General features: G+C 36.3%; 1 protein-coding gene across 8 annotated transcripts in view; it reads left to right on the top strand.

Moving 5' to 3' along the window:
- Positions 1 to 25051, top strand: part of SBF2 (SET binding factor 2) — a 288417-nt gene that overhangs the window by 107069 nt on the left and 156297 nt on the right. For all 8 annotated transcript variants that reach the window (XM_064452705.1, XM_064452699.1, XM_064452704.1 and 5 more), the window contains exon 3: positions 10389 to 10526. In XM_064452705.1, coding sequence (XP_064308775.1) covers positions 10389 to 10526 — 138 coding nt within the window. The remainder of the gene's footprint in view (positions 1 to 10388; positions 10527 to 25051) is intronic.

Genomic DNA, 25051 nt, shown 5'->3' with positions numbered 1-25051 from the left:
TAAAAAACTGTGTAGATGTGGCACTTCAGGACATGGTTTAGAAGGCATGGTTGTGTTGGGTTGATGGTTGAACTTGTTGATCTTAGAGGTCTTTTCAAACCTGAATGATTCTATGAAACATTCCGTGGAACATAATGTATTTTAACTTGATGTTTGGTGTCCAATATGGTTTAAAAAAAAGGTAATGATAATGCGCTGGGATAGATGGTACCACCATTTTGCTGACGTTATTTGTTAGAGGATGGTTAGACCAAATGACATAGGTTTAGTCTCAGGAAACCTGTTTGTTTCAGTCTACGGAGGGGAGATACCAGGCAAGGTGAGATTCAGAAGTTAGCTGAATCCTGGGCAGGTTTAGTATCACCCACCCCAAAACACGGAGGTTTTATGTAAAGCATGAGAGCTTTGGAACTAACTCCCAGAGAGCCAGATCTAGAAGCATACAACCCTTCCCTCTGAGAAGGACCTGGGAGTGCTGGTAGACAGCAGGTTGATCGTGAGCCAGCAACATGCCCTTGTGGCTAAGGTGGTGAACGGTATCCTGGGGTGAATTAAAAGGAGTGTGGCCAGCAGGTCGAGGGAGGTTATCCTTGCCTTCTACTCCACCCTAGTGAGGCCACATTTGGAGTACTGCAACCGGTTCTGGGCGCCCCAGTTTAAGAAGGACAGGGAACTGCTTGAGCAAGTCCAGCGGAGAGCTCCCAAGATGATCATGGGACTGGAGCATCTCCCTTATGAGGAAAGGCTGAAAGGCTTGTGTTTGTTCAGCCTGGAGAAGAGAAGACTGAGGGGGATCTTATCAATATCTGAAAGGCGGGTATCAACAGGATGGGACCGGACCCTTTTCAGAGGTGCCCGATGACAGGACAAGGGGCAGTGGGCACAAGTTGGAACACAGGAAGTTACACCTGAACATGAGGAAGAACTTCTTTACTGTGAGGGTAACAGAGCAGCGGAACAGGCGGCGCAGAAAGGCTGTGGAGTCTCCTTCCCTGGAGACATTCAAACCCCGCCTGGATGTATTCCTGTGCCCCCTGCTCTGGGTGTGCCTGCTCAAGGAGGGGGGTTGGACAAGATGATCTCCAGATGTCCCTTCCAACCCTACCATTCTGCGATTGCTGGTATTAGATTCACTAACTTGCAGCCTTCTGCTTGTATTGATCTGGTTTTCCTGTCATTTGTTCTGCTGGTCTTCCTGGGCCCTTTTTGGAACTCAAAGTGAGTTTGAGAGTTGCATTATGAAGGCATATATTCAAAAAAGAAATTGATTATAATTTTGTTTGCACTGAGTGCTTTTTATTCAGGGGTTTTAAGGTACATATTATCGTTTTTGTAGTTTGTTCTGTAAGCATATGCTCTAGTTAATTTCTGCTCTGTTTTAAGAGCAAATTCTGACTTTTTAATTAATTTGTGTATTTCAAGACTTCCTGTTCTGTATTTTGTCATCTTGAGGCAGTTGGCATCTCTTAAATCTAAGTCTGTTTTGCTGCAGCAGTTTTCAGGCCTTTAGTTTCTAGGCCTCCGTCAATTCGGATTAATGTTCTTTTTAGTATACACTGCGTTATCGCATACTTATACACACACCCATACCCATGCACTTTAAGTGTTGAGTATTTGAACCCTTCTCTGACAGATATATTCTAAGGAGTTAAAAAGTCATGAATGCAAAAATCTTAATACAAGGCTGTTTGGTTTTGGTTTTTTTAACAATTGATGGAGAGCAACAGAATATATCTTCAAACATGGCAGCAAGGCTGGATAGGGTATTAACATTGTGGTTTAATATCTGATTGTGAAGCTGTAAGCTACAAAAATAAGATAATGATGACTTTGTGCATTACAGTAGTATTTTATATAACATAGACCAGTTCCTCTGGAGGAATATTTAAGCATGAAAATGTCAAATAAGAATTTATGATCTTTACTGTGTGCCAATTGTAGTTGTTGAGTGATGTACATTAATTACCCTGCTGTACTCTTTTTTTAACATTCAGCCACTGCAATAATTATAATTGTACATACTGTATATCTTTTGAAAGATAGTTTATAGCATTATCACAATAATGAGTTGGGAAGTCATTAAAGACTTGAAAAAGTTTATGGCTGCTGTTGTAACATAATGCAACTACTGTTGAAAGAGAAAAGAAAAAAGGCAGGGGAGAGAGGGAGAGAAAAAAGAGTGCATTAGGCAAAGGTAATATTTTATGCTTGACTGATAAATGAGTATTTCATACATATTTAATTTATGTTTCCAATTGGAAACTGTTTTTCTAGGCTTGTATACCTCAGGTCTCCTCAAGTGTATAGACAGTGGTCAGTAAAAATAGGAAAAAACAGACAAACAACCCCCCACATTAACCATTGTCTTAGTGTGACAATGCATTCTGGAAACCATTCATGAGCACTGATTATTGAATAGGTTGAGGGACAAAGATGCTTCTTCATCCATTTTGTGCTGAAAATTAAAGCACAAGCATTTAATACCAAGAAAGAATTTATTTTGATGAGATAGTGATATTCTTTTTTTAGTGTCCTTCTTTCAGAGTTGCTTCAGGAAAATTCTAAATATAAGATGTTTTCCACCCATACTGTCTTTTTTTGGTCTCATAATCAAACACAATTATTTTGCTATAGACCTGTATTCTTCCAACTGAAGTATAATTTACTTAAGTTATGCCTCACTTGAATTTATTGCTGCTTTGAAATTGTATTTTCTGCTTTCATGTTAATATATAGACTTCTCATTATTCTTTTGACTGATGGTGTATTTGGCAGCAGTTATTGCTAAATAATAAGCATTTCTTGGTAAGAGAAAATTTGAAGGCAAGCTGTGTGTTCCTGAATCTCAGTTGCCAAGTCATGAGAGTTTAAAATTTATGACTTATTAACTTTTTGTCGAAGTCTAAAATGCATGTTAAAAAAAGTTTTCTGGCATAAAATATATGCTTCAGACACCTAATGTATTTGTATTTGGTTTGACATATTGATGTGTGTCGGAGAATTTCTGGTTACTGTCCACAGCTGTCTCACTGTTTTTGCCTGAAGGAGCCCAGAGCACGGTGGGTGAGTTGGGTTTTGTTGGGGGTCGTGATAAAAGAAGATTCTGCATCCAAGAGTGTCAGAATTTTTAAATTGCCATAAGACTATCTTGATGGGCACTTGGCTGAAAACAAGAGGAGGGAGCATGGTTTGAATAAATGAAGAAAAACTCCAAAGTATGAATTATTTGCACAAGCACACTAAATTGACTTTCTTACTAAACATGATTAGAATGGAGATGTCAGGGGTTCATTTTGAGAAGAAAACCCCATTCAGAATGTCATAATTATTCCTGTGATATTTCTGAAGTAAAGGTGTTAGCATACAATAGTTATTAATAAATCACCACATCTGTAGTCTAGGTTGGTTTTGTTCAGAAATAGTCACAAGATCGTTTGGCAGGTTGTTTTGTGTGTGTGTGTTTGTTGTGGGGGTTTTTTTGTGTGGTTTTTTTTTTGTTTGTTTGTTTTGTTTTTTTAAATAACCACTAGGATAGAGATGCTAAGTATTCTGAAAGCAGAAAAAGAAACTGTTTTCCTGGTAGGTGTAGTTTTTGTTATAAAAGCCAGTTCAAATATTGTTTCAGAAGACAAACTAGGAACATAGTACTTGTAGAAATGTGTTTTACAAGTTTGGGTTTTCAGCATAGCAGTTCATTGTGGAAAGGTGTTTAAACTACACAGTGTTATGAGGTTTTTAAAACAGCAAAGCAATGAACTTAGAACTGACTTTTTTCATATGGATGTGTAGATGTACACCCAGGCTTATATATTCACTAGTACATGGGGGAGGTTAACCTAGTTCTTAATGAATTTCAATAAAAGACTATTCCATCTCTATGGTTTTTGAGGTTGAATTATCTGATTTTAGTTGAGATGTTCCCAAATATTTTAACTTTTCTTTAGTTGGATTTTTGCTGCACGATCTCTGTGACAGACTTGAGCAACTGATTATTGAGGGTCACTTTAATCTGTAGCTCAAATTAGAGAATACCTCATCTGTCACTTGTTCAGGATTAGTGCCATAGAGATATTTCAGCCTTAAGAAGCCCAAAAATGTGGTTGAGGACCTTTTTTCTGAGGGAAAGTGTTTCTAAGTGTTGTTTTTGACATGGTTTTTATGTTTGACTAAGGAGCTGACTACTGAGGTAGAAATGTCCAGAGTATGTGGGGAGAGTCTGTCCCAGGCAAGGAGGGGAAAGGTTATTCACGTGTAACTCTTCTTGGACGGTAACATCACCTGTAGTCATAAACAATGCTCCTGCTGCTTCTAATGTGATTCCCCAAAGTATTTAGACCAGTTCCAGTGTGAGAGGCTATGAGGCAGGTAGTATCCAGTGACGCCAGCATGTGCAGGCACCTAAGTGTGTTTTTTCGATTTGCTGAGGGGAGAAAGCAGTTCTGTGATTTCAAATGAACACTCTGTATTCGCACTCATTTTGCCTTTCTTCTGTCTCTGGTGTCATAGGTTAGAAAGTCAGAAATTAATGAAGTATATGAATGTTGGCTTCTCAACCTCTTTCCTGGCTTCAGCACCCTGCCAGCCTCTGACTGGACTGGGCTGGAGAGGTGGGCATCTGGTTTGCGCGCACCTTTGTGCCACATGCTGGCAGTTCATGGGTGCCACGAGGTGACTGTGTAAAGGTTCGTCTTGAGGAACTCTATTTCAGTGTGTTCCAGTGTAGAAAAGGCCTTTATATTTCTTTTATGACTAAAAGCTATTTTTTTCTTTATGAGGGAGTTTAATTGTTTACAGTTGATCATCAGATTATTCTACAACTCTTGAAACAGGCTTTTACTTGGAGATAATTTGGAGTATACTTTAAGTGCACTGGTTTTATTTTAGACTAGACTAAGGATAAATATGCAGTTTCTTGGATACAAGATGTTGAAAGGCAGGAAGATGTTATAAAAATCAGTGTATATTTTGTATTCTGTTTACATTCAGAGATATCCCCAAAGCTCCAAGCATTTCCTCAGATTTACAGCTTCATAACATTGCTTTTTTATTATGCCAGTGAGCATTGTAATTGTTTTGTTTTGTTTTAAGTGGAGGTATGCATCTGAAAAAGAAAATTCCCTTTGCCAAAATTCCATACATAAGTGAATGGTGAAATGGTGAAATACTCAGCAGCTGGTGCTAGGCTGTGCAAGTCCAGATGGAACAAACTTCCTTCACAGAGCGTCCAGAACATGGCCCTTTATTTTCAGGGAGGTTTGTAGAAATGATGATACATGTTAATAACAAAGCACAGTTACTTGAAAAGTAAAAGAAAGCCTACAGAAGCAGATTTAATAAAATGAAACTTTATGCCCAGAGTGATCCAAGGGAGAATCAAATGTTTGGTGATGGAGTTAAACTAGAAAAGAAGATGGATATCTGTGCCAGATGTTTTAAATTCTGAAGTAATTTTGGGATATTTTAATTCAAGTCTTGTCAATAGAGTTAAGATGTTTTTATCTTATGTGCATCCAGATAGCTTTGGATTTTATTTAACAAGAAAGAAGTGCAAAAATATATTCTGAAGAAAATAGGTAGTGTGATGATATATTTTTTTTAAATTGCTTAAGTGCAGGGTTCTGTAATGGTTTATCACAGACCTTGTCTTCTGTTCTGTATAAAGTCTTAAAAAAATGCTTTCAACAGGTGACTTGCAAAGAATGGATCATGTCGTAAACTTTCTGAACAAGTTTTTTATCCCTTTTTACTTTGGTAGTGCCATCAGAGAGAGTGGATTTCTGATGGAAAGCTGACCAGGCCATTGATACAGAAAACAGTGTAAAGTGTGGAGAGAGCAGTCTTCCTGTCTGTAGCTACACAGACCCACCTAGAATATTGGTTCAAGTTTTTGTTATGGACTTGGTTGTGCTCAGGGTGCATTTACCCAGAGGTAAATGACAAGGTTGTAATATGCAATTCAGCAAATGAGTAATTTCTGATCAACAGACATGGAGGGCAAATAATATAGTTCTGCCATGGTAAGGGTACAAAAGACTGAAGTTTTTTCTAATGAGACATGAACCCTATATAATTACTGTTCAGTATAATAGTAGTACTTAGTCTTCACTTCCACAGTATATAGTAAGCCTTCTTCCTACATCCTAATTCCTCCAGTGCTTTAATAGAAATTGTGACTATTTTTACATTTTCTTCAATTTTTCAAGAGACTTTAGAGTGTTCCCCAGGGAAGTGGTTATGGCTTCAAGCCTCTCAGAGTTCAAGAAGCATTTGGACAATGCTCTTAGATACATGTTTTAACTTTCAGGTTGCTCTGTGTGGAGCCAGGAGTTGGACTCGATCCTCATTGGTCCCTTCCAGTTCAGGTGATTCTACGATTCTGTGATTGTAGACACCAAAGCTGTATACAGTGTATCTAAGGTATATGCTGATATATGCAAATGATCTATTTTAATAGACAAGAACAAGGCAAAGACAAGGAGTACAGCTATGGCTCTGGGTTGGAAAGAAGGAACAAATTTATGAATCAAGCAAGGATGATGTTTTTGGCTTATAAAAATTAGAAGAAACACGTGCCACTTATAAACATTCTTTAATCATATCTAGACTTTAGAGAGAAGGCTTGTAGTGATGACATACAAAATTTTTAAAGGTAATAAACCCAGCTATGCTGGTTTAGAACACTATGTGTAATTTTTAAATCTGTCTGCTTTCTTGTTTAATCTGAAAGTGTTTGTGGGAATAATTAAGAGAAAGTTCTTTGCTTCAGCAGACACCTGCAGTTTCAAACACTTCTTGAAATGTCATTTCAGCACCTTGAATGTTAGATCTCTGTTACACAGTCTTCACTGCAACTTCTGGATGTCTGCACCACATTTTAGAAGGCAATCCATTGTAATGAGGAGTCAATTTAAAGCACTTCCCACCATTAGAGGCTTATTTCTATAAATAGTGAGTTGGACAATCTGATTCTTTCTGATTTTCAGTGTCTTTGATAGAAGCTATGTTCTGTTTCAGGTAATTCTGGCAAATAAGTGTAACTATATGGGAACGTGTAAATTTTTAAAATTCTGGGGTTTTTTTCTTGTTTACTGAAGAAGCACGTGACCTTTGAATTATATTCACTATGGTGCTTTTGTCTGTTTTGGTATAGTATCTGGTTTGGTAAGGAAACATTTTCCTGTTCTTTGTCCACAGACTGTGCTGGTAATCATATGGGATAGTAGCTTGTATTTATAATAAATTGGAAAGTTTTTCTCAATGTTCTTTGCATTTCAAATGTTACACTAATATTTAATACCTTTTTTAAGGCAACTGAGAATCATTCATTATTTCATTTCTTGGAGGAGCATGTTTTCTTTATCTTTAAATGTTTTTATATTTATTCCTTCCAGTATTTATAAAATCCTTCCAGTTTATTTGAAAATACAGATTTTCTGTGTAGCTAGTGGGTGTACTCTGCTTCAGCTGTTTTCCTTAACAAACACTAATTGTTGTTCTCTAGTAAAATAGTTGAATCTGGAAAGTATACATTATACACAAGATCATTCTGAAATCGGGAAGAATTCTCACTGACATGAGTAGGGTTTAGACATGCATAAAGATCAAGAGATTGCTATTGAGTGCAGCATGCCTAGATCAACAGTCACTTCTGATAGTTAAAAGTTTAGCTGGTAGTTTTCCTTTTGCGTTTCCCAATTTACAGGGGAGATGTTGGTATAAATTTTATGTAGTAGACCTGGTAATAATGGCTTATTACAATAAAAAGAATTATTTTAAAGTCCATTTTATTTTAAAATAAATACAAAAAGTACACTCAAAATGAACCTACCAATACCTCAAAGTTCAAAATTGGTAGTTCTGTGTATATCGTGTGTAAATCAGCTGTGTGTAAGCCACACATCCCAAGCTCACATATTTATCATTTCGGTGCAGAATATGTTGTTTGTGGATCATTTGGCTATATCAGCTCTTCTGTGCCTTTAGTAGTGTGGTGTTTGGTGTGTGCAGAACGGTCATTTGTCCAGGAGTTCGACACTCGGAAATCTGATAGATTGCTACTTCTAGGCATGAGATGGGAAATTACCCGTAAATCTAAAGGTCAATGGCAGCAACAAGGATCTCTTGTCAGAACAGGTAGACTTGGCAGACCTGAAAGACCGTTAAGATTGTGAACTCAAGCATTCAGAGCTTAAGTAGTGCCAGAACTACGACTACATAAGCAACCTTAATTCAACCTGCCTTATATGGATGATCCAGTTTTATTGGTATACAATGGAAAGGTTTTTAATTAATAACAGAATCTTACTGCATTCTTAGCATTTTGGTTCATAACTCATTGAACAAATACCTATTGAGAACTTTGAGGTCGTTATCTTATTTGAGCTACAGATTCCAGGCACCACCTAAACTCTGCAATACATTCAGAACTCTAATGATTTTATTGTCAAACTTTCTAATGATGCATTTGGAATAACATCTGTATATATCAACCGTATTACATTATCTTTATAGCAGTCCTGCAAGATCAATAGTGGTATCTTCTTATTTTTAACTGATATGGGACAAAAACCAAAGGGAGATTAGGCCAGTATTATCAAAATCATGGACTAATACTGGGTGCTTAGTTTGGAATGACTAGGATGTCTTTTCTCAGAGTACTTTTTGATGTTCAGAACAGTTATTCTCAGATGCAGGAGGGGGTGCTTAGCACTTCTAAAGATCCAAACTCAGAAGTGTTAAGCTGACTATCTAGAATATGAAGAATGTAACATGAGAAAACTTTTGGTTTTGAAGATTTTCCCAGGATCGTAAAATAAACTGTATATTGGAGGCAGAATTTTAACTGCTGTTCACCTAAGTCTACCCAGGTTTTATTGTAGAGGTTCTAAAGATGAATCTGTAGTAAATGTTTGTTTACAACTCATACTTCATGCTCTTTCAGTTTTTAGCAGCTGTGCAGCGGAAAGAAGCAATTGCTGGAAACATGAGATTTTGACCTATCTCTCTGGTTCCTCTGGTTTAACAATTCTAGAAATGTTTTGGGTGGTTTTTTGTTTTGGTGAGGCGTGTTTTTCGGGTTGGGCTTTTTTGTTTGTTTGTTTGGTGGTTGTTGTTGGTTTTCCCCCTAATACATACATGGGCTATTACCTTTGCCCCATGTAAACTCCAAGTTTATAATTTTGATAATGTACTAATTTGTGCGTGTGACTTCAGCCTTAAGTAAAAGACACAGTGAATACAAAATTCCATAAAGGTCATCTCAGGAATCTTCAGCAAACTGATTCCTGAATTTCAGCACACTCTTCCACTACTGGGAACAAGTTATTAACCAATGATGTACAACAGTCATTTAAAAAAAGAAGAAAAGAAACATACACTTTTTCCTGTGCTTTTTAGCTGTAGTTTTCTTTTTGGTCATGCTGCTTGTGCATCTCTCTTCTGAGGTCAGAATTGCTGGCTTCAGTTCAAGTGACTTGCACACCCATGCCCCTGGTCAGATTGAAGGAAATATACTGAAAAGATTTAGGTTTATTTGACACGTTTTAGGTATTGCACATATTTAGTCTGCTCATTGCTGCAAGAGCTTGGGAACATGTGGTATTCTAACGTCATATGAAGTATTTGGAGAACCGCAGCCTCTTTAGTCTGAGAAGCAAGCGATTTTCTTTGTCCCTGAGATTTATGAAGTCACAAAACTTGAACATATTTTTCACAGAGGTGGCAAAACTTATATCCCTGCTATGGTATGACCTCTTATAAAATTTCCAGTATTCACAATGAAGTTTATAGAGGTAATCAATAAATGGGTGAAAAATATTGCTCTATAAATAGTCTTTTGTAGGAGTAAGTCTTGAATAACTTTGTAAGTAGGTGTAAGTGGAATATCTATGTTTGATTAGATAAATTAATGGAGAAATAAGTGGAGAAAGAAAAACTGCAGAGATGTTCCAAGACAGAACAATTTTAGCTTTAAATTCTAACCTGTCATCCAAATGAAACCTACATAGCGTGTCAATTTATTCCTGTTGTTACGTGTTAAACCCTGCAAAGATGATCTCGAATAATGAATTCAAAGGAACACGTCTTCAGTTCGTAGTTTATTATATCTTCCTTTGCGTCTGTAGAGCTAGATTTATATCAGTATGACCAACTCCAAGACCTATTGGGTTTTCCCCATTTTCTCCAAATTTTGCAACCTTATATATGTTCACTTTAAATGAAATAACATAATTAGATGCTTGTTTTAGATCATGTTCTGTTATATTGTTTAAAAATATTTTTCATATTTCTTAAAACAATCGATAATACCGCTTAACTCTGTCTTTCTCTCTTTTTTTTTTTTTTCTTCTTTTTTTTCTTTTCTTTTTTTTTTTTTTCTTCCTCATTAGTTTTGCCAGCCTGGAGGATGGCAGCTTTCAAAAGAGAGAAAACAGCCAACATTCTTTGTGGTGGTTTTGACTGATATAGACTCAGAGAGGCACTACTGTTCCTGCTTAACTTTCTACGAAGCAGAGATTAACCTGCAGGTAAAAACTTTACAATAAGTAACAAAAATGCAGAAGGTGTCTAGAAACAATAGATTACTGTTAGAGATGACAACTTTAGAAAATATTTTGCTGCTCCTGGTAAGGATGTATTTTTCTGTCATACAGGAATGCATATATTTTTGCACAAAGATAAGATCGATGTACTTGTTTGTGGTTTTTGGTTTTTATCTTTTTTAAACGGAAAAACTTCACAGAATTTCCTTTTCTCCACCATGTTTTTTTTTTTAATGGGACAGCTGAGACTGTGTTCCCTCCATTTACTTCCGTGTTTGACATAGCATGAATTATTCTCATCTTTGTTCTAGGAAAAAGGTTTGTTAACTTCTGCTCCCTCTGCTGGCCAACTGTATCAGGCCAGCACAGGACAAAAGTACATGTGTGCTGTAATGTATGTACATATTTCTGTAAGTGCATTTATTGGCAAGATATTAAAACTGATAGAATAATTCTTTGTTTTTAGGTAGGTCAGATTTTGGGTGTCAGCTACTTGGCAGTGTTTGTTTCTAAACATGTATTTAATAATTTTTGAGCAACCTCAGTCTTTTAGAAATAGACATTTTGCTTTCCATTTGATGTAAAGTACTTCACAGAATGTCTGCTATGACATAATATTGGAGTCTTCAGAAGATAGAACCTAGGGAAAACCTAATCCAATCTGTAATTGAGGACTGTCATTGTGTTTTTAAATATTTTCTTTCCCAAATGAAAATTAAAAAATAATTAAAACCTTGGCATTAAGTATATTAAATTTACTTAATATGGCTAAGTAAAGTAATTTTTTTTGCTCTTTTAGTGAAAAACTGTAACATTGAGTAGTTTAAGAAAATGCTTTTAATAATACAAGTGTACGCTCTTTATTTAATATTGGGGTTGAAATGTTATCCTGTTTATAGAATAATTAAAATATATGGCGTAGTAATAATAATATTGTGATTTTTCTAGGCACAACTGGAAGCCAGAGAATAATAGTTGTTCCTATTTCATTAATGCTACAGTTGAGGTGGATATTTTTGTAGATTATTAAAAGGAGTTAAAAGCAGAAGTGAAACCACAACCTAATCCTGGTTACATCTATTAAATATTTTGTCATTATTTAATGCCTGTCATCTTCCCTTTATTTTATAAGTAGAGAGTGAAATATTCTATAGTAATTCTTTCCCAGCTGATAATAATTTACAAGGGTTGACTCTTCCTCCACTCTATGTATTTCATAACATATACTAAATTTAGCAAACTTGTTATTTATCCTGTGGCTTCTAGCAGCTGCTTTTGATTCACTCTCCACATCTTTCAAGTAATTCTCATCACAAAGCATCCACTGTTAAATAAAAAGTTTTTATCTTATATTGCCTAAGTACTAATACAAAAAAGCAAAATAAAACAAACAAAAAACACACACACAAAAAAAAAAAAACACCAAAAAAACCCAAAACCCGAAACTGTGCACGGCAGGATGTTGGTTCTCATAATGCCATTCCTGGCTGTGTTGTAAAGAATGCATATTTTTCAGATGAACTTGCTGTGGTGAAATTTATTCTATGACTGCATTGTTTATAGCCAAACTTCCTGTTTCTTTCTAAAACCCAAAGAGAATAATTGAACGTGCCCTGTTACATGGTCATTAGACAAGAATTCAGCACATGTACAATCTGTAGTGAAACATAAGCTTATGAAGCACTGGGCTATGAAAGTAATACTGATTTAACCGTTCAGATGCATGCCTCATTAAACAAACAGTCCACGAAACAGTGTCCAGGGCTTGAAATGAAAGCTGGACAGTAGTTTCACAGTTAGATACAGTTCAATTTTCTTCCCTCCTCTCTCCCCCCCCCGAATGATATAACTCACTAAGACAAAAGTAAGATTAAATTTCCAAGAAGAAGGGTTACTTCTTTCCCAGTAGCCTTCACCAGGTAAACCTTGCTGGTACACAAGATTGGTTGGAGATCAATTAGAGCAAATTAGATGTTTGGCTTGGCATAATCACCTTCACCAAAAAACCCAGGAATTAACCACTTGGAAATTTCTGTGGTTAATTAAACTGCAAAGTGAAAAAACCCTAATTTCTCAGCTTGTGAGTGCTAGAGAGCTATCAAACTATTTTTGAGCCTCCTGCATAATAGTAGAGTAACATTTTGACACAGCTGAACAAGCTGAGTCTGAGAAGGCTACTTCTGTCGTTCTGGTTCCCTTCCTTCCTCCTTCAGCTGTTTGTCACAGGATAATCTGTAAATAAATGCCACCTGAAAAGTAAGGAGATTGTACTCACGTGGTATACCTAGGTGGTACCCATGATAACCTAGGGTACAAAATTAATAGAGCAACTGTAAAAGCTATATAGTCTGCAGGAAAAAGTATTCTCCCTGGTATCTCTGAAAGCCCTGGATTCAGCTTAATCTCTTGGCAGCAGCATGTCATAACAAGTTTTCCAGAGAAAAGCACAGGCTCTAGTAATCAGCTGATGGCCTATTTTCAACTTCCTACCTCTGGATAGAAAAGAAAATGCTGTTTTATTTGTTGACATCTGTGAATCATACTTTGCATTGTTGCTGTTCTATCATTCTGAACTGACCCAGAACTTACCTGCATGGATGCTGGTCAGTTTGATTAGTGATCAGCTCTCATAAATGTATGATAATATGTCAAAAAGATTGATGTTACATTTAGTCTAATATTCCATATCTGTATTCATGAGGAAGGTGAATGCGTGATATTCCATTAAATATGGGAATAGAACTCACTTAGTGCTATGAATGCAGGTGATACAGCTTTGCCTTGTAATCCTTCATGAATTGTTCTGTTTTACGATGCTAGTCTCATTTAATTGTCCCAGTAACATCTGTTAAAGCTATATAGGATATGTTCCTCATCTGAGATTAAAATCACGCGTTTGAAAGTTTGACCGTAATGAGAGCCTAAAGTTTGGAATATTTCTAGACTACTGGAGGCAGTCTAATAATGAATTAGCAATGGTAAAGCTGGTGTCATTTTAAGACTTCCTTAATATGTTTCAGAGCAATTCAATATGCAAGATTTCTCTCTTGCCTCAAGTCCCTACCAATAGAAAGTGTAAAGAAATCTGAGATACTGCACTGGTTTTGCCTTCCAGCTTTTTGTGTCTCCAGCACATGATTGGTCTGATCTATGTTTCTGTCTGGCTTAAGGTGTCATTTAGATGTTTTAGTGACTAAAGCTGGATGCCGTACTGACTTGCATGTATCTACAGGAATTAGGAGGCAGAGAATAAGTCAAAGCATCCCTATTTTCCCTCGCAGTACCTTACAGCTTCCCTCCCCTCCCCCCCCCCCCCTTTTTTTTCATTACTGTAGTTTGATCAGTGCTGTGGACGTAAAATATCATTGATTTGATGTCCAATTGAAATCCCATTGATTTGAAGAAAACCTTGTCCTATCAATCAAAAAAATAGTCTACTTGGCTTATTTCTGGTGACTGAAGCTGGAAGCTGTTGAGCAGCCAAAGGGTATTCAGAAGAATCATAACTTACATCTACAGAATTCACCCATAGAACTCAGTTATTCTGTGTAACTTTATTAGCCATCAAAAAAGGCGCATATACACACACACTCACATATATATGTATCGTTCTGTGTGGTGTATACACTGGTAAAATGAGGTTCTTATTTCTATCAGCAATTTCTGGATGCTACCACTTAGTACACAAAGACTTGATTTAATACTTTTGACTCAGCAGATACTTCTACTGAGCTGTACTTCTTACCAGTTATGCTGTTATAATTTATACTAACAGTGCTTGGAAAGGCACCATAAATAGAATTTTTTTAGAAAATGTTGACTCACATCATTTGGGAACTTAATGGTCAAATTGTATGTTGCTTTACACTTTGAAAGAAATTTATCCTCTCCCCCTGACACTGCCATCAACAAATTAGAGCATGATTTATGCCTGTAACTGAGCCTGTGCAACTGCATTTCTTGCATTACAGAAAATCTGCTCAATGAGATCAGCACAAAACCCCAAACATTTGTTTATAACAATCTTACTGCAAGATTGTGCATTCTTGTGTGGTGTCTTAGGTGTACGTTATGTACGTTAAAACATTGCAATCACAAAGTTGGTAAGATTAAATATATCACTCTGGAAAATGCACATAAGTAGTAATTCACAAGTCTCCCATTTCCTGACGTTCATGTTCTCTTCCTCTTTCTGCCCCCTTGGAAAAAGGGGAAAAAGAAATTGTAAAAATCCCAAACCATAAAATGGCAGATTCACAACATTCACAAATGTTTCCTGAGTCAAGGGAAAAACTGCCAACAAAATGACTTCATGCTTCATGAAGTTTTAATTTTTATGCTTGGACCGGAGAGTTGGTGATCCTACTGTGTTAAAGCATATGCCACTTGATGAGTCACTGAAGTTTGGTTTTTAGCAGAGGATGAGAACACCCAGTTTAGTTGTACCCTTTTTGAAGTGTGAAACCTGATCCCACTTTGGATATTATATTAGCATGTTATTCTTAAGATGATGTTTAATAACTTCTTGTGAATACCCCAAATATTAAATTTGTTCTGAAAGTGACCTCTTACTGTCAATGCCTCAAAACATATTTTGTGGAAAAAAAAAACAAAAACAAAATTTAAAAATAATGTTTAGTATAGTACATCGTCACCTTTCTAAATCTACTGAAAAATGGATGGTATGATAGCACATAGAGATTTAAGTAATGCCTTATTTCTTTTCTGCTCCTGTGTAAAGAGAAAGTTACAGCTAATGTTCTAATTTCTAATAAGAAATAGACTTGTATTTTTTGTGTCCTTTTATACATTTAAGGCCCTCTCTAGACCAGAATTTACAGTTAGGGTGAGAACAGTTGTACAGAGGAAAACATTCTTCCATCTTCCTAATAACTTTGACAGTAATTTCTCCTGTCCTGTTTATCCCCTGGCTTGTGCATTCACACACATGCACACACATCCCCAGTTCGAACTCATGCTATTGCAGGTGCAAAACCTGGTTCTGGGTAAAGGTCTCCTTTTCCTCTCTACTCCTGTGCTGTGTCTACATAGTGGCCCCAAGTCTCAGCTCACAGGATAGAGGGATACTATCTTTTAAGCAGAGACGTTTCTTTCTTAGTAGAGATCAGATAATTTTTCTGACTATCAAACAGTAGTAGTACTAGTTCACTAACTCATTGAAAGTCTTTTCAATGCGTTTCTGTGTACGCAATTTAAATAAATCAATTGACTGTATTTTAATTAAATAACAACAACAAAAAAATCTGTGCAAGTAAAATTTTGCTTTGGTGTACTTCCAGATATACTGTTCTGTATTATGTAAAAAATATGATGGAGTTAAAATAGAGTATGAATTACCAGCTTTCTTAAGTTAATTTGATTTTTACCATTTCTTCTGCTTATGTTGCTTAGATCTCTGCAGTCTTCTCACCTTAGATGTGTGAAGCTTGAAAGGGTAGAATCCATGGACGAAGTTTGCTGTGTTTGGGAAAATTTAGAAAGATTTAGTAATTCTAAGCTCTGAAACTACTGTTTTACATATGCATAGTTCTTGCTAAAGATTTGTTACTGTAGTTCTTTAACATTCTTTGGTTCCAAGATTAATATGTTGAAAGCAGTTACTTAATGCTCTTGATTATTGCTCCGTGGAATGTCAGCATTTATAGGGCAACTGCATATGTGTTACCTTGGACTTGGCAGATCTTCCAGGGTGTGCATAGCCTAATGGCCTACTCCAGAAATATGCTTTGGCCTGTGGCTGCATAAGCTGGACTGAAAGGTGGAAAGCGTGGGTACTAGGTTACTTTTGTTCCAAAGCTTTTTCAGTGTGTTTAGATGATCACGCATATAAGCATCTTTTAGAGTTTTCAAGTGAGGTGCATTAAATGGTAAATGTCGAATAGATGCCTGTGGTGTAAATTTTGTGTAATGCTGGAAAGTGCAATGCAAACTCTTTATTATCATCCATGAGCACTCTAAAGTGTCAGTAGTATTTAGGGAGTGAATGAGCTGACCTGTTACAGAGACTTGAGGTCACTCTATTTGATAAATCTGATCTTTGCGTTATTTTCTATCTTTGGTCCTTTTCTTTTTTAGTTGATAGAATCCCTACTGTGAATTACTACATTTTATTATCCTGTTTTGAAACTATTAAATCAAGATAATGGCTTTTATGCTGGTATAATTATTCCAGTATAAGTTTAGCTACAGTGGTATGGTTCTGTGTGTGTAGACAAGCCGTGAAGTAGATCTATTCACCTGTGGGTTTAGCTCAGTATAGCAGATTGTAAGCAGAATGCAGATTTGTCTTCTAGAGGCAGTCAGCTAAGTTTATTTTAACTGTTGTACATGTGTTAGAATTTATTGGGTACATGAGCTTATATAATCTGAAGAGTAAATAAAAAGAATTGATGCTGAATGTTTTTGGCCTTTGATTGTTAATAAACCAGCTAAGAGTGTATTTGGCTGCAAATAAGACTTGCAGAGACTAAGTCACGTGGAAAGAAAGGGATCCATCCCAAATGAGCAATTCACATGAGATTACTAAAGCAAACTTCAAATGAGTTTTCTTAAAATAAGAAATCATGCATGGTCTCTAAATCTTCTTTGCTGGGCAGTTAGTAGAAAAACAAAGGGCTTGCTGGACTTGGCGCAGTTTCAGTGCAAAATTTTGCATAGGGCAAACTGGGTTTGACAGTTTTAATGAAGTACTAGAGTGAAGTTTTGTAGTGAGAGAGGTTCTTTCCTTCTCTAGGTTTCACTTTCTGTTCACATTTGATTTCCTTTGAGTTTCAAATAATGCCTGCCAGCTTCCATCTTCAGAATGGTAAAGTCACATCTAATGCTTTATGTTTTCTAGCTTCCATATTAGTTCCTCAGCTTAAATGGATTTTCCTCACTCTGTCGTGAAGATAAACCTGCTTTTTCTCCACTCAACATGAATCAGAACTAAATGCACTGATTTCAGTAGCATATGCTCCCAGAGCGCAAATGTATGGTCAGCATGCCCAGATTGTCCTATTGTGTGAAAATGAGTGGCATCTCGAACAAACACGATTCACAGAGCTGCCTGCCACAGAGGTGGTTTAAAGACCCAGAAGGACATAGTGATCCTGCTGGAGGGAGTCAGAAGACTGGATGGGCAGCTGATAGCCTTGGAGAGTTGGATAACAGTTCAGAGTTGCTTTATCTAGGAGCCTTCAGAGTTGGACCTTTGATTAATGGCAGATTTGGGCATACATATTTGAGTATTGAGATGGACATGTCCAAGTTCTGAAGATGGGGGTGGAAAGACAGGAGAGGAAGGATAGTTATGGTTCCTGTGTGCTATAATTCAGCTGCATATTGATGGAGCAAATGCTAATGTGTTCTCAGTCTGTGTAAGTTCCTCAACATCAACTATATTCAGTAGTAGGGAGAACTTTGTTGGACTATTTGGTAGGTCATTTTCATCTTTAGAAGCTGACTTCCGTTCCTAATTGTAGGCTTTGGCTAGATAGTGATTTTTAAGTTAAATGTTAACATTTAGAAGCAGAGCTGACATCTTAAAATATGTTTGTTGTGGCAAAATTAGGTTCATAAAAGTTCAAGAGGAAACCTTAAAGCCTGAGGGCTAGATCAGAGCAATGAATATCTTTGTTTAATAAAAGAAGATAAAGTTCATATGAGTGAAGCTGGCTAGGGTCATTTGTTTTCTTGGCTGCCACACCTGTTGCCTTTAAATGAGTTGCAGTTTTTCACTGAAGTCGCACTAAATCAGTCACCTTTTCCTACTAAAAAGTTGAACATAATTTCTCGAACTAAAATTGTGGCTTACATGAAAAAGTCTGTTTATGTGCTGATTTTCCACATGCAACATTTTGAACACGTGCATCGGCAAAATGCAACTGACAGTAGAGATCTTGTACTTGCAGTAGCTTTTATGAAAGTGAGTGGGAATCAGAAAGGTATGTTTCCTAGTCCACTGCCACATGAGGGAAAACTTGGAGTGTGAGATCAACCCTTATCAGACATCAGGTGATCTACGAATGTTTTTGACTTAGACATAAATCTACAGCAAATGAAATTAATTCATAGCTAAAAAGAGCTATTTGCTTGTTACATGGATGCTGTAATTACTTTTCTTCTCTATTTCACCATCTTGAGGCCAAGTCTGAAACCATGAATGGAATTAAATCAGCTTATATTTTAGATTTGTATAAATGTGGGGCTTTTGTGTCCTTAAAATTTGTTCAGTCAGAGAGAAAAGAAAGAAGAGAATAAAAAATGAGTCTGTAATCATTTAATGGATTTTTTTTTTTCTCTGTATTTAATAAACTGTCTTACTTAGGCTTAACCCTGTATTAGTACGTTTTGTATGTGTGATCTGGGTATCAAAAGAATTAGTGTGATATTGAAACTATTATCTGCCAGTGAACACAAAATAAGATACATTCAAATACATTAAATGCTTGGAAGAACATAAGAGTTATTATTTTGGGTCAGAAAGAAAAGGCATCTTGCACAGTATTTTGTCTCTGTGGATGGTTAGGAGTGAATGTCTAGGGAACAGCAGAGGAACACGGCATACATAATATCTCGATGAGTGGTCCCTGCTCTATCTCTACAGTCCAAGGACCAACTGAGCCAAATATGCCTGGTGCATCTTTATAACTGCTGTGAATTTCATTGACTTGTCCAGCCTTCTCATTACCCTGTACACATTTTTATTACTACCATTCTGTAGCAGAAGAGTTTAATAAGTTAAATAACCCATGCACGAAGAGCTACTACCATTTGTTTGCTTTGAACATATTTTAGTTAGCATGCTGATTATGGTGGTGGTTGACTTTGTCTTTATTCCTTGAGACTAACTGTGAATGACCAGTTTCCTTCAGGTTTGGCCTGATTTTCAGGTGCCCAGTTTCTATGTGAGATTTTTGGTGTCAGCCGTAAGAAGTATAAAAAGAGTAAAACTATGCAATGAGAAAAGGACCTGATGCAAAGGACTTTGTAACAGTTTTGCTATCAGTTTGATTGGTTGAGCTTTTGTCATGTTTCATGCAGTTTCATGTTTCATACTTCTGTTTGGCAAGCCATTAAACAACAGAGCTCTGACATTTCTCTCCTATACTTCTTTGATGCTAAGCATGGAAAGTAAACACTTACGCTATTCTTGGCCTTACAAGATGTCATTTAAAACTCATAATTTTGAACTCTTAATATATACTTGTAATCTAAAGCAAACAAAATGCATTGGGCAGAATATATCACAGGACTACTTCATATTCACCTTTGTACCTGCTTAAGTTTTGCCAAGTAGCATAAATAGTCCATACTGAAGAAACAGGAGAGTGATGAAGTTTTGAAATGGTATCAATCATACGTTGTTAAGCGAAGCCTGTGCACTCTGTATTGTATGCTTTCATAGATTCACAATGTTGATTATATTCCCTTTAATGTCTCCTTAGACTGGCATGGGTACTGAACTGGGAGACCTATGTGACTACTCATCACTTGCTCCGTTACAATGTGTAAATCATTTTCCCACAGTACCTGTTTGTAGCGTATGAAGAAAATATTCAGTGTATGTTTCAGTTTTAAGAAAGTTTTTTCTTTTTATCTAGACCAATTTGTTTAAGGCAAATACGCCATATTTTATTATTAAAATTACTATTTGTTTAATACTTGAAACTTTCTTCTAATACCAGCCTTTCAAACTCTTATCTCATTACAACCATAGAATCATTTAGGTTGCAAAAGACCTCTAAGATAATTGAGTCCAACCATAAACCCAATGCTACCATGTCCCCTAAACCATACCCTGAAGTGCCATGTATACACATTTTTTTTAAATACCCCCGGGGATGGTGACTCCACTACCTATCTGGGAAGCCTGTTCCAGTGCCTGAACACTTTCAGTACAGAATTTTTTCCTAATATCCAATCTAAATCTCCCCTAATGCAGCTTGAGGCCATTCCTCTCATCCTATCACCAGTAACTTGGGAGAAGAGTCCAACACCCACCTTGCTACAACCTCCTTTCAGGTAGCTGTAGAGAGCGATAAGGTCTCCCCTCAGCTTCCTCCAGACTAAACCACCCCAATTCCCTCAGCCGCTCCTCATAAGACTTGTTCTCCAGACCCTTCACCAACTTTGTTGCCCTTCCCTGGACACGCTCCAGCACCTCAATGTCTTTCTTGTACTGAGGGGCCCAAAACTGAACACAGTACTCGAGGTGCGGCCTCACCAGTGCCGAGTACAGGGATATGATCACTCCCCTACTCCTGCTGGCCACACTATTCCTGATACAAGCCAGGATGCTGTTGGCCTTCTTGGCTTGATACTATGTACTTGATAAAATGCTTGAAGCTGTGCCCAGTTGCTCTTACACTTTTCATAAATGTAGAGGGAGTTTTAAAGCAAAAGGACACCAATACAAAGGAAAGAAATACCTTTTTTTAATAAGTTATCAAGCCCACAAGTATTTGATTTTTAACTGCATCTATTAAAAAAAAATAATGTATTAAACCTTTTTCTAGATTGTGGATCTGGGACATCGTGCCTGATCTGTTGGTAGGTAACTCCAGTCATCAGTTACTTTCCTTGTTAAAAAATGCTTGAATAATTAGTCTGAATTTGTCTAGCTTAGGCTTAATGCCATGTAAATCCCTTGTCTAAACTGAGGAACAAATTGTTCTCAGAAAACAAGCAAACAAGTAAATAGCAGAACGATGATGAACAGTGCTGATCACAGTTGTTAAACCATAAAGTGATGCTGTTAGTTCAATTAGTTGGTTATTGTACATTCCTGTTTACCCCAGCACTTTAGGTCACAAGTACGATAAATGGATACATCGTATGATACAATAAGGCAAACAGTTGTAATATATGCACTTGTGCTCTCGCTAGTTCTGTATTCTCATTTATGTAAGAATCTATGAAGTTAATTACTATGTTCTGTCAGGAGTTGTGTGTATATATGTATTTTAGTGTAGATGTGGGTGTGTATATTTGTTAAAATATACGGGGAAAAAAGTCGAGTTTAAGAATATACTGGTCTGCTTTAAATGTACAAGGCACACAGGTTTTTTTGGCCAGTCTCTTAAGAGGCCACTTTACAGCTAGAGCAAACAAGTTGCAAAATGAAATTGCATCATATGTCCTTCAAAAGAAGTTTCACTGTTTTCTGAGTTTGTTTATTATATATTATTTATGCAGGAAAAGGGGGGGGATGGACACCAAACCAAAAATGACAAGTAAACAAATCAAACACCCTGCTGTAACACAGATAAGATAGTTCTGTTTAATCTTATGGTACATCCTTAACCATGTCTACTTACACAACAAATAAATACTTGTTTAATTGTATTTTAAAATTTTAAGAAGATAATTCTGTATCTAGTTTTAAAATTTGTTATCTTGATTTCTCCTAGACTTTTTTTGATCTCCTGGGAGATAAGTAACAACATTCATCACAGTGATGTTGTATCTGTGTTTTTGTGACTGTTTGAAATACAACCACTTAAAATTTGTTTAAGAAATATCTAAATTTAATGGTTTGGCAGTGCCGTTTCTCTAAGAGATGCAGTGGGGCCTAGAATTAAAAAGGCAGTCTTCAAAAAAGAAAAATCAAAGACACTCCCATGTACCTTCTATGTTTCAGATGCCCAGACTGTCACATTCATACGTATGTGAACAAGGAACCCTTGAATGAAGATTTCTGCAAAGACAGGCTTTGTTAGCTGGGTGATTTTGTGGATAAGTTGTTCTGTAATGAGCATATTAGTAACTATAGTGTTTTCTGGTAGATTTTGTAGAGAAAGTGCTCTGTGGACTTGAGTCAGCCATAGTTTACAGATCCCTGCACTATATTTTTCTTATAAGTTTAGAAACCAAATAAAGATGCAGAAGAAAAGATTATTCTGGGTTTGGCAAGCAGGGAACAGGACCCTCACAGGCTTAAGTCAAACGTGGATATAATCGTAGGGTACAAAATATTTTAAGTCTGGAGAAAGCCTGTATGATCACAGGTCATCATACAGTTCCTTTCATTAATACAGTTAGGTCTCTTTTACCTATTCCTCAGTCTACCGAAGAGTTTTTCATATTAATCTGATATTAAAAAAACTTACGTTCATTGCCAATCTAAAGGCACAGATATTTCTGAATTAGGTTTTAAATGCGTATCACCTTTTAAACTAAATGGATCTTTAAGCATTTGGAACATTTGTTTCTTCTCTAGTGGTATATATTTCTCATCTCAGCTGTTTTCAAAGTCTGCTTGTATGAAAGGAATCTCTTTCAATATTTGCTTGAAATTGACAAAATTCATAATCTGTTCTTCTGTAGTATGAAGGGCTCCTAGCCAACAGTCTAGATGAGAAATATCAGGGAAGCCCCATAGCAGAATACCAAATACCATTATAATCTTCTTTCAACAATATAAGCGCAAAAGAAAAAAATGTAATAATCAACTAGATTTAAAAAAAAATAAAATGGCAGTATTTTCTTCTTAGTTAACAAGTTTAATCTAATCTTTTAGTTTATGTATCATTAGCAAGGTTTTCCTTAATATCCAGTTATTCTTAATTTAGTTGCTATATTTATAAAATAAGAACGTATTGAGAAAAAAAACCCCAAACAACTCTTTGAGTATTTTTTTCCTTAGATGAGAAAAGGGATAAAGACGAAATGTGTATGTGTCTGAGCAAAAGCATAACTAGAAAGAATTAAGTTTGTGGTTTTACTGCTTTGTATTTAGTACTGCTACAGAATGCTTGTGATGTTAATACTTTGCTTGAAAAGTAGGTTAAAAGTCACATGTTTGAAATGATTATCTACTTAGTCTGGTGACTCCCAATAATGTGCCCACGTGCCTGTCAGAACGTTTAGCCGTGGAAAAAATATGGCTCATCACATTACATTTTTCTGTAAATCTTTTATGAAGTAAGAGAGCATTTTTATAGTGTAAATGGTTTATCAAATCAATACTGTGCTGCTGTTGTGCCCTTAAAGTTTTAAATTAAATCTAATTAAGAATTAATTCAAGACTTGATGTGAAGTTGAGTGGATTTTATGAAAATTGTCTTTTATAGAAACCTCCCTGTCTATGCACCCTGAGTTTTCATTATCTTAGTTCCATGTGACTCTAGAGAAGCTTCCATATTCCTTTGCTTTATAAAAGTAGAATATGTTTTAATTTCGTTTTTCCTAATGTTGTCAGGGTCCAATTTGTCAGATAGACAGAATCTGTTGCCCTTATGCCTAGAATTCATAATTGCTCTTTAGAACAGTTGATACAATAAACTTTTGATTTTATGTTTAGCGGTATATAACCACTAAACTGTAATTTAAAAGAAGTTCTTGCATTTTTAGGGGCAGGGAGAGGGAACTGTAATTAATGCAAAAGCTCTCCCTGTCAGCATTATAATGGATGGAAATAAATGAACATGTGTGGGACACGTGACTGTTGAGTTATTGTCTTTCTCTACTAATTTGTGAATCACAGTTTTAATCTAGAAATGAGATGCAAAGTAGACAAAGCATGTATGTTGCATATGTTTTGGTTGCCATTTAGGTAAAAATTAATGTACAAAGCCAAGTATATGATCGTGTGTGTGTATATTGCTGTGCCACTTGGTTTTACTTTGGTATGAAAATACACATATCTCTTGATTAAGAGAGCTTTGTTGATACAAACGTAACTATGCTCTCTCTTTAAACCATTTTTACTTGAATGCTGAATTGTTTTTTAGATAGAAGGCTGTCCTCAGGTCAGGAAGTACCTGAGCTGCAGATTGCGGGAGACAGGGAGAATGCACTGGAGGGGCCCTTGACACCAAGACAGGGTACTAAGCTATAGATGAACCTTTTGTCTAACTCGGTATCACCATGCTTATACTTTTTTGGTTTGGTTTTTTTTTGTCTTGCTTAGGATGGCACAGCATAAGTGAATACCACCTAACTTGTATGTCCTGAAGAATCACAGTGGCAGTTTTATAAAACCCCCAGAATCTCATTTAGTTTGTGTATAAAAAAAGCATAAAAATATTTTACAGTATTTCTGTCTTTTCTGGTATACATGTAAAGAATTACATGCCCTTTTTTGTTTATATAGAAATGACAATAGAGGACCAAAGTGCATGCGCACACACACTTAACCTATATAAATTATTCTTTAGGGGTGTGTTTGAGAGAAGTGCTTTAGCATAGGTTGACACAGAACTTGAGTGGGGTTGAGCAGCTTCCAAGAGACACATGCATTGTGTTCAGGACATAAGCCTGAAAGGCCAGGTGTGCCTTTATGGGTTGAAGGGCAGTGGACAAAGGCTCTAATGTAGATACCTTTACCTGCATGTCATGTTAAGAATTAGCCCTTTATTCTCCTACAGAAGGACAATTTTGCTGTAGGGTGGTGGTCTCCAAACTTTTTTGATAGTGCACACCCCTATCAATAAAATTCCCACCTGAAGCTTATTGTAACTAAACATTTTTCATAATTAAAAGCATGTATTAAATCAGGTTTTTAA

Source organism: Phalacrocorax carbo, chromosome 5, assembly GCF_963921805.1.
Source record: "Phalacrocorax carbo chromosome 5, bPhaCar2.1, whole genome shotgun sequence".
Lineage (NCBI taxonomy): Eukaryota > Metazoa > Chordata > Aves > Suliformes > Phalacrocoracidae > Phalacrocorax > Phalacrocorax carbo.
The sequence above is the reverse complement of the archived record's forward strand: the minus strand, read 5'-3'. Positions and strand labels throughout refer to the sequence as shown.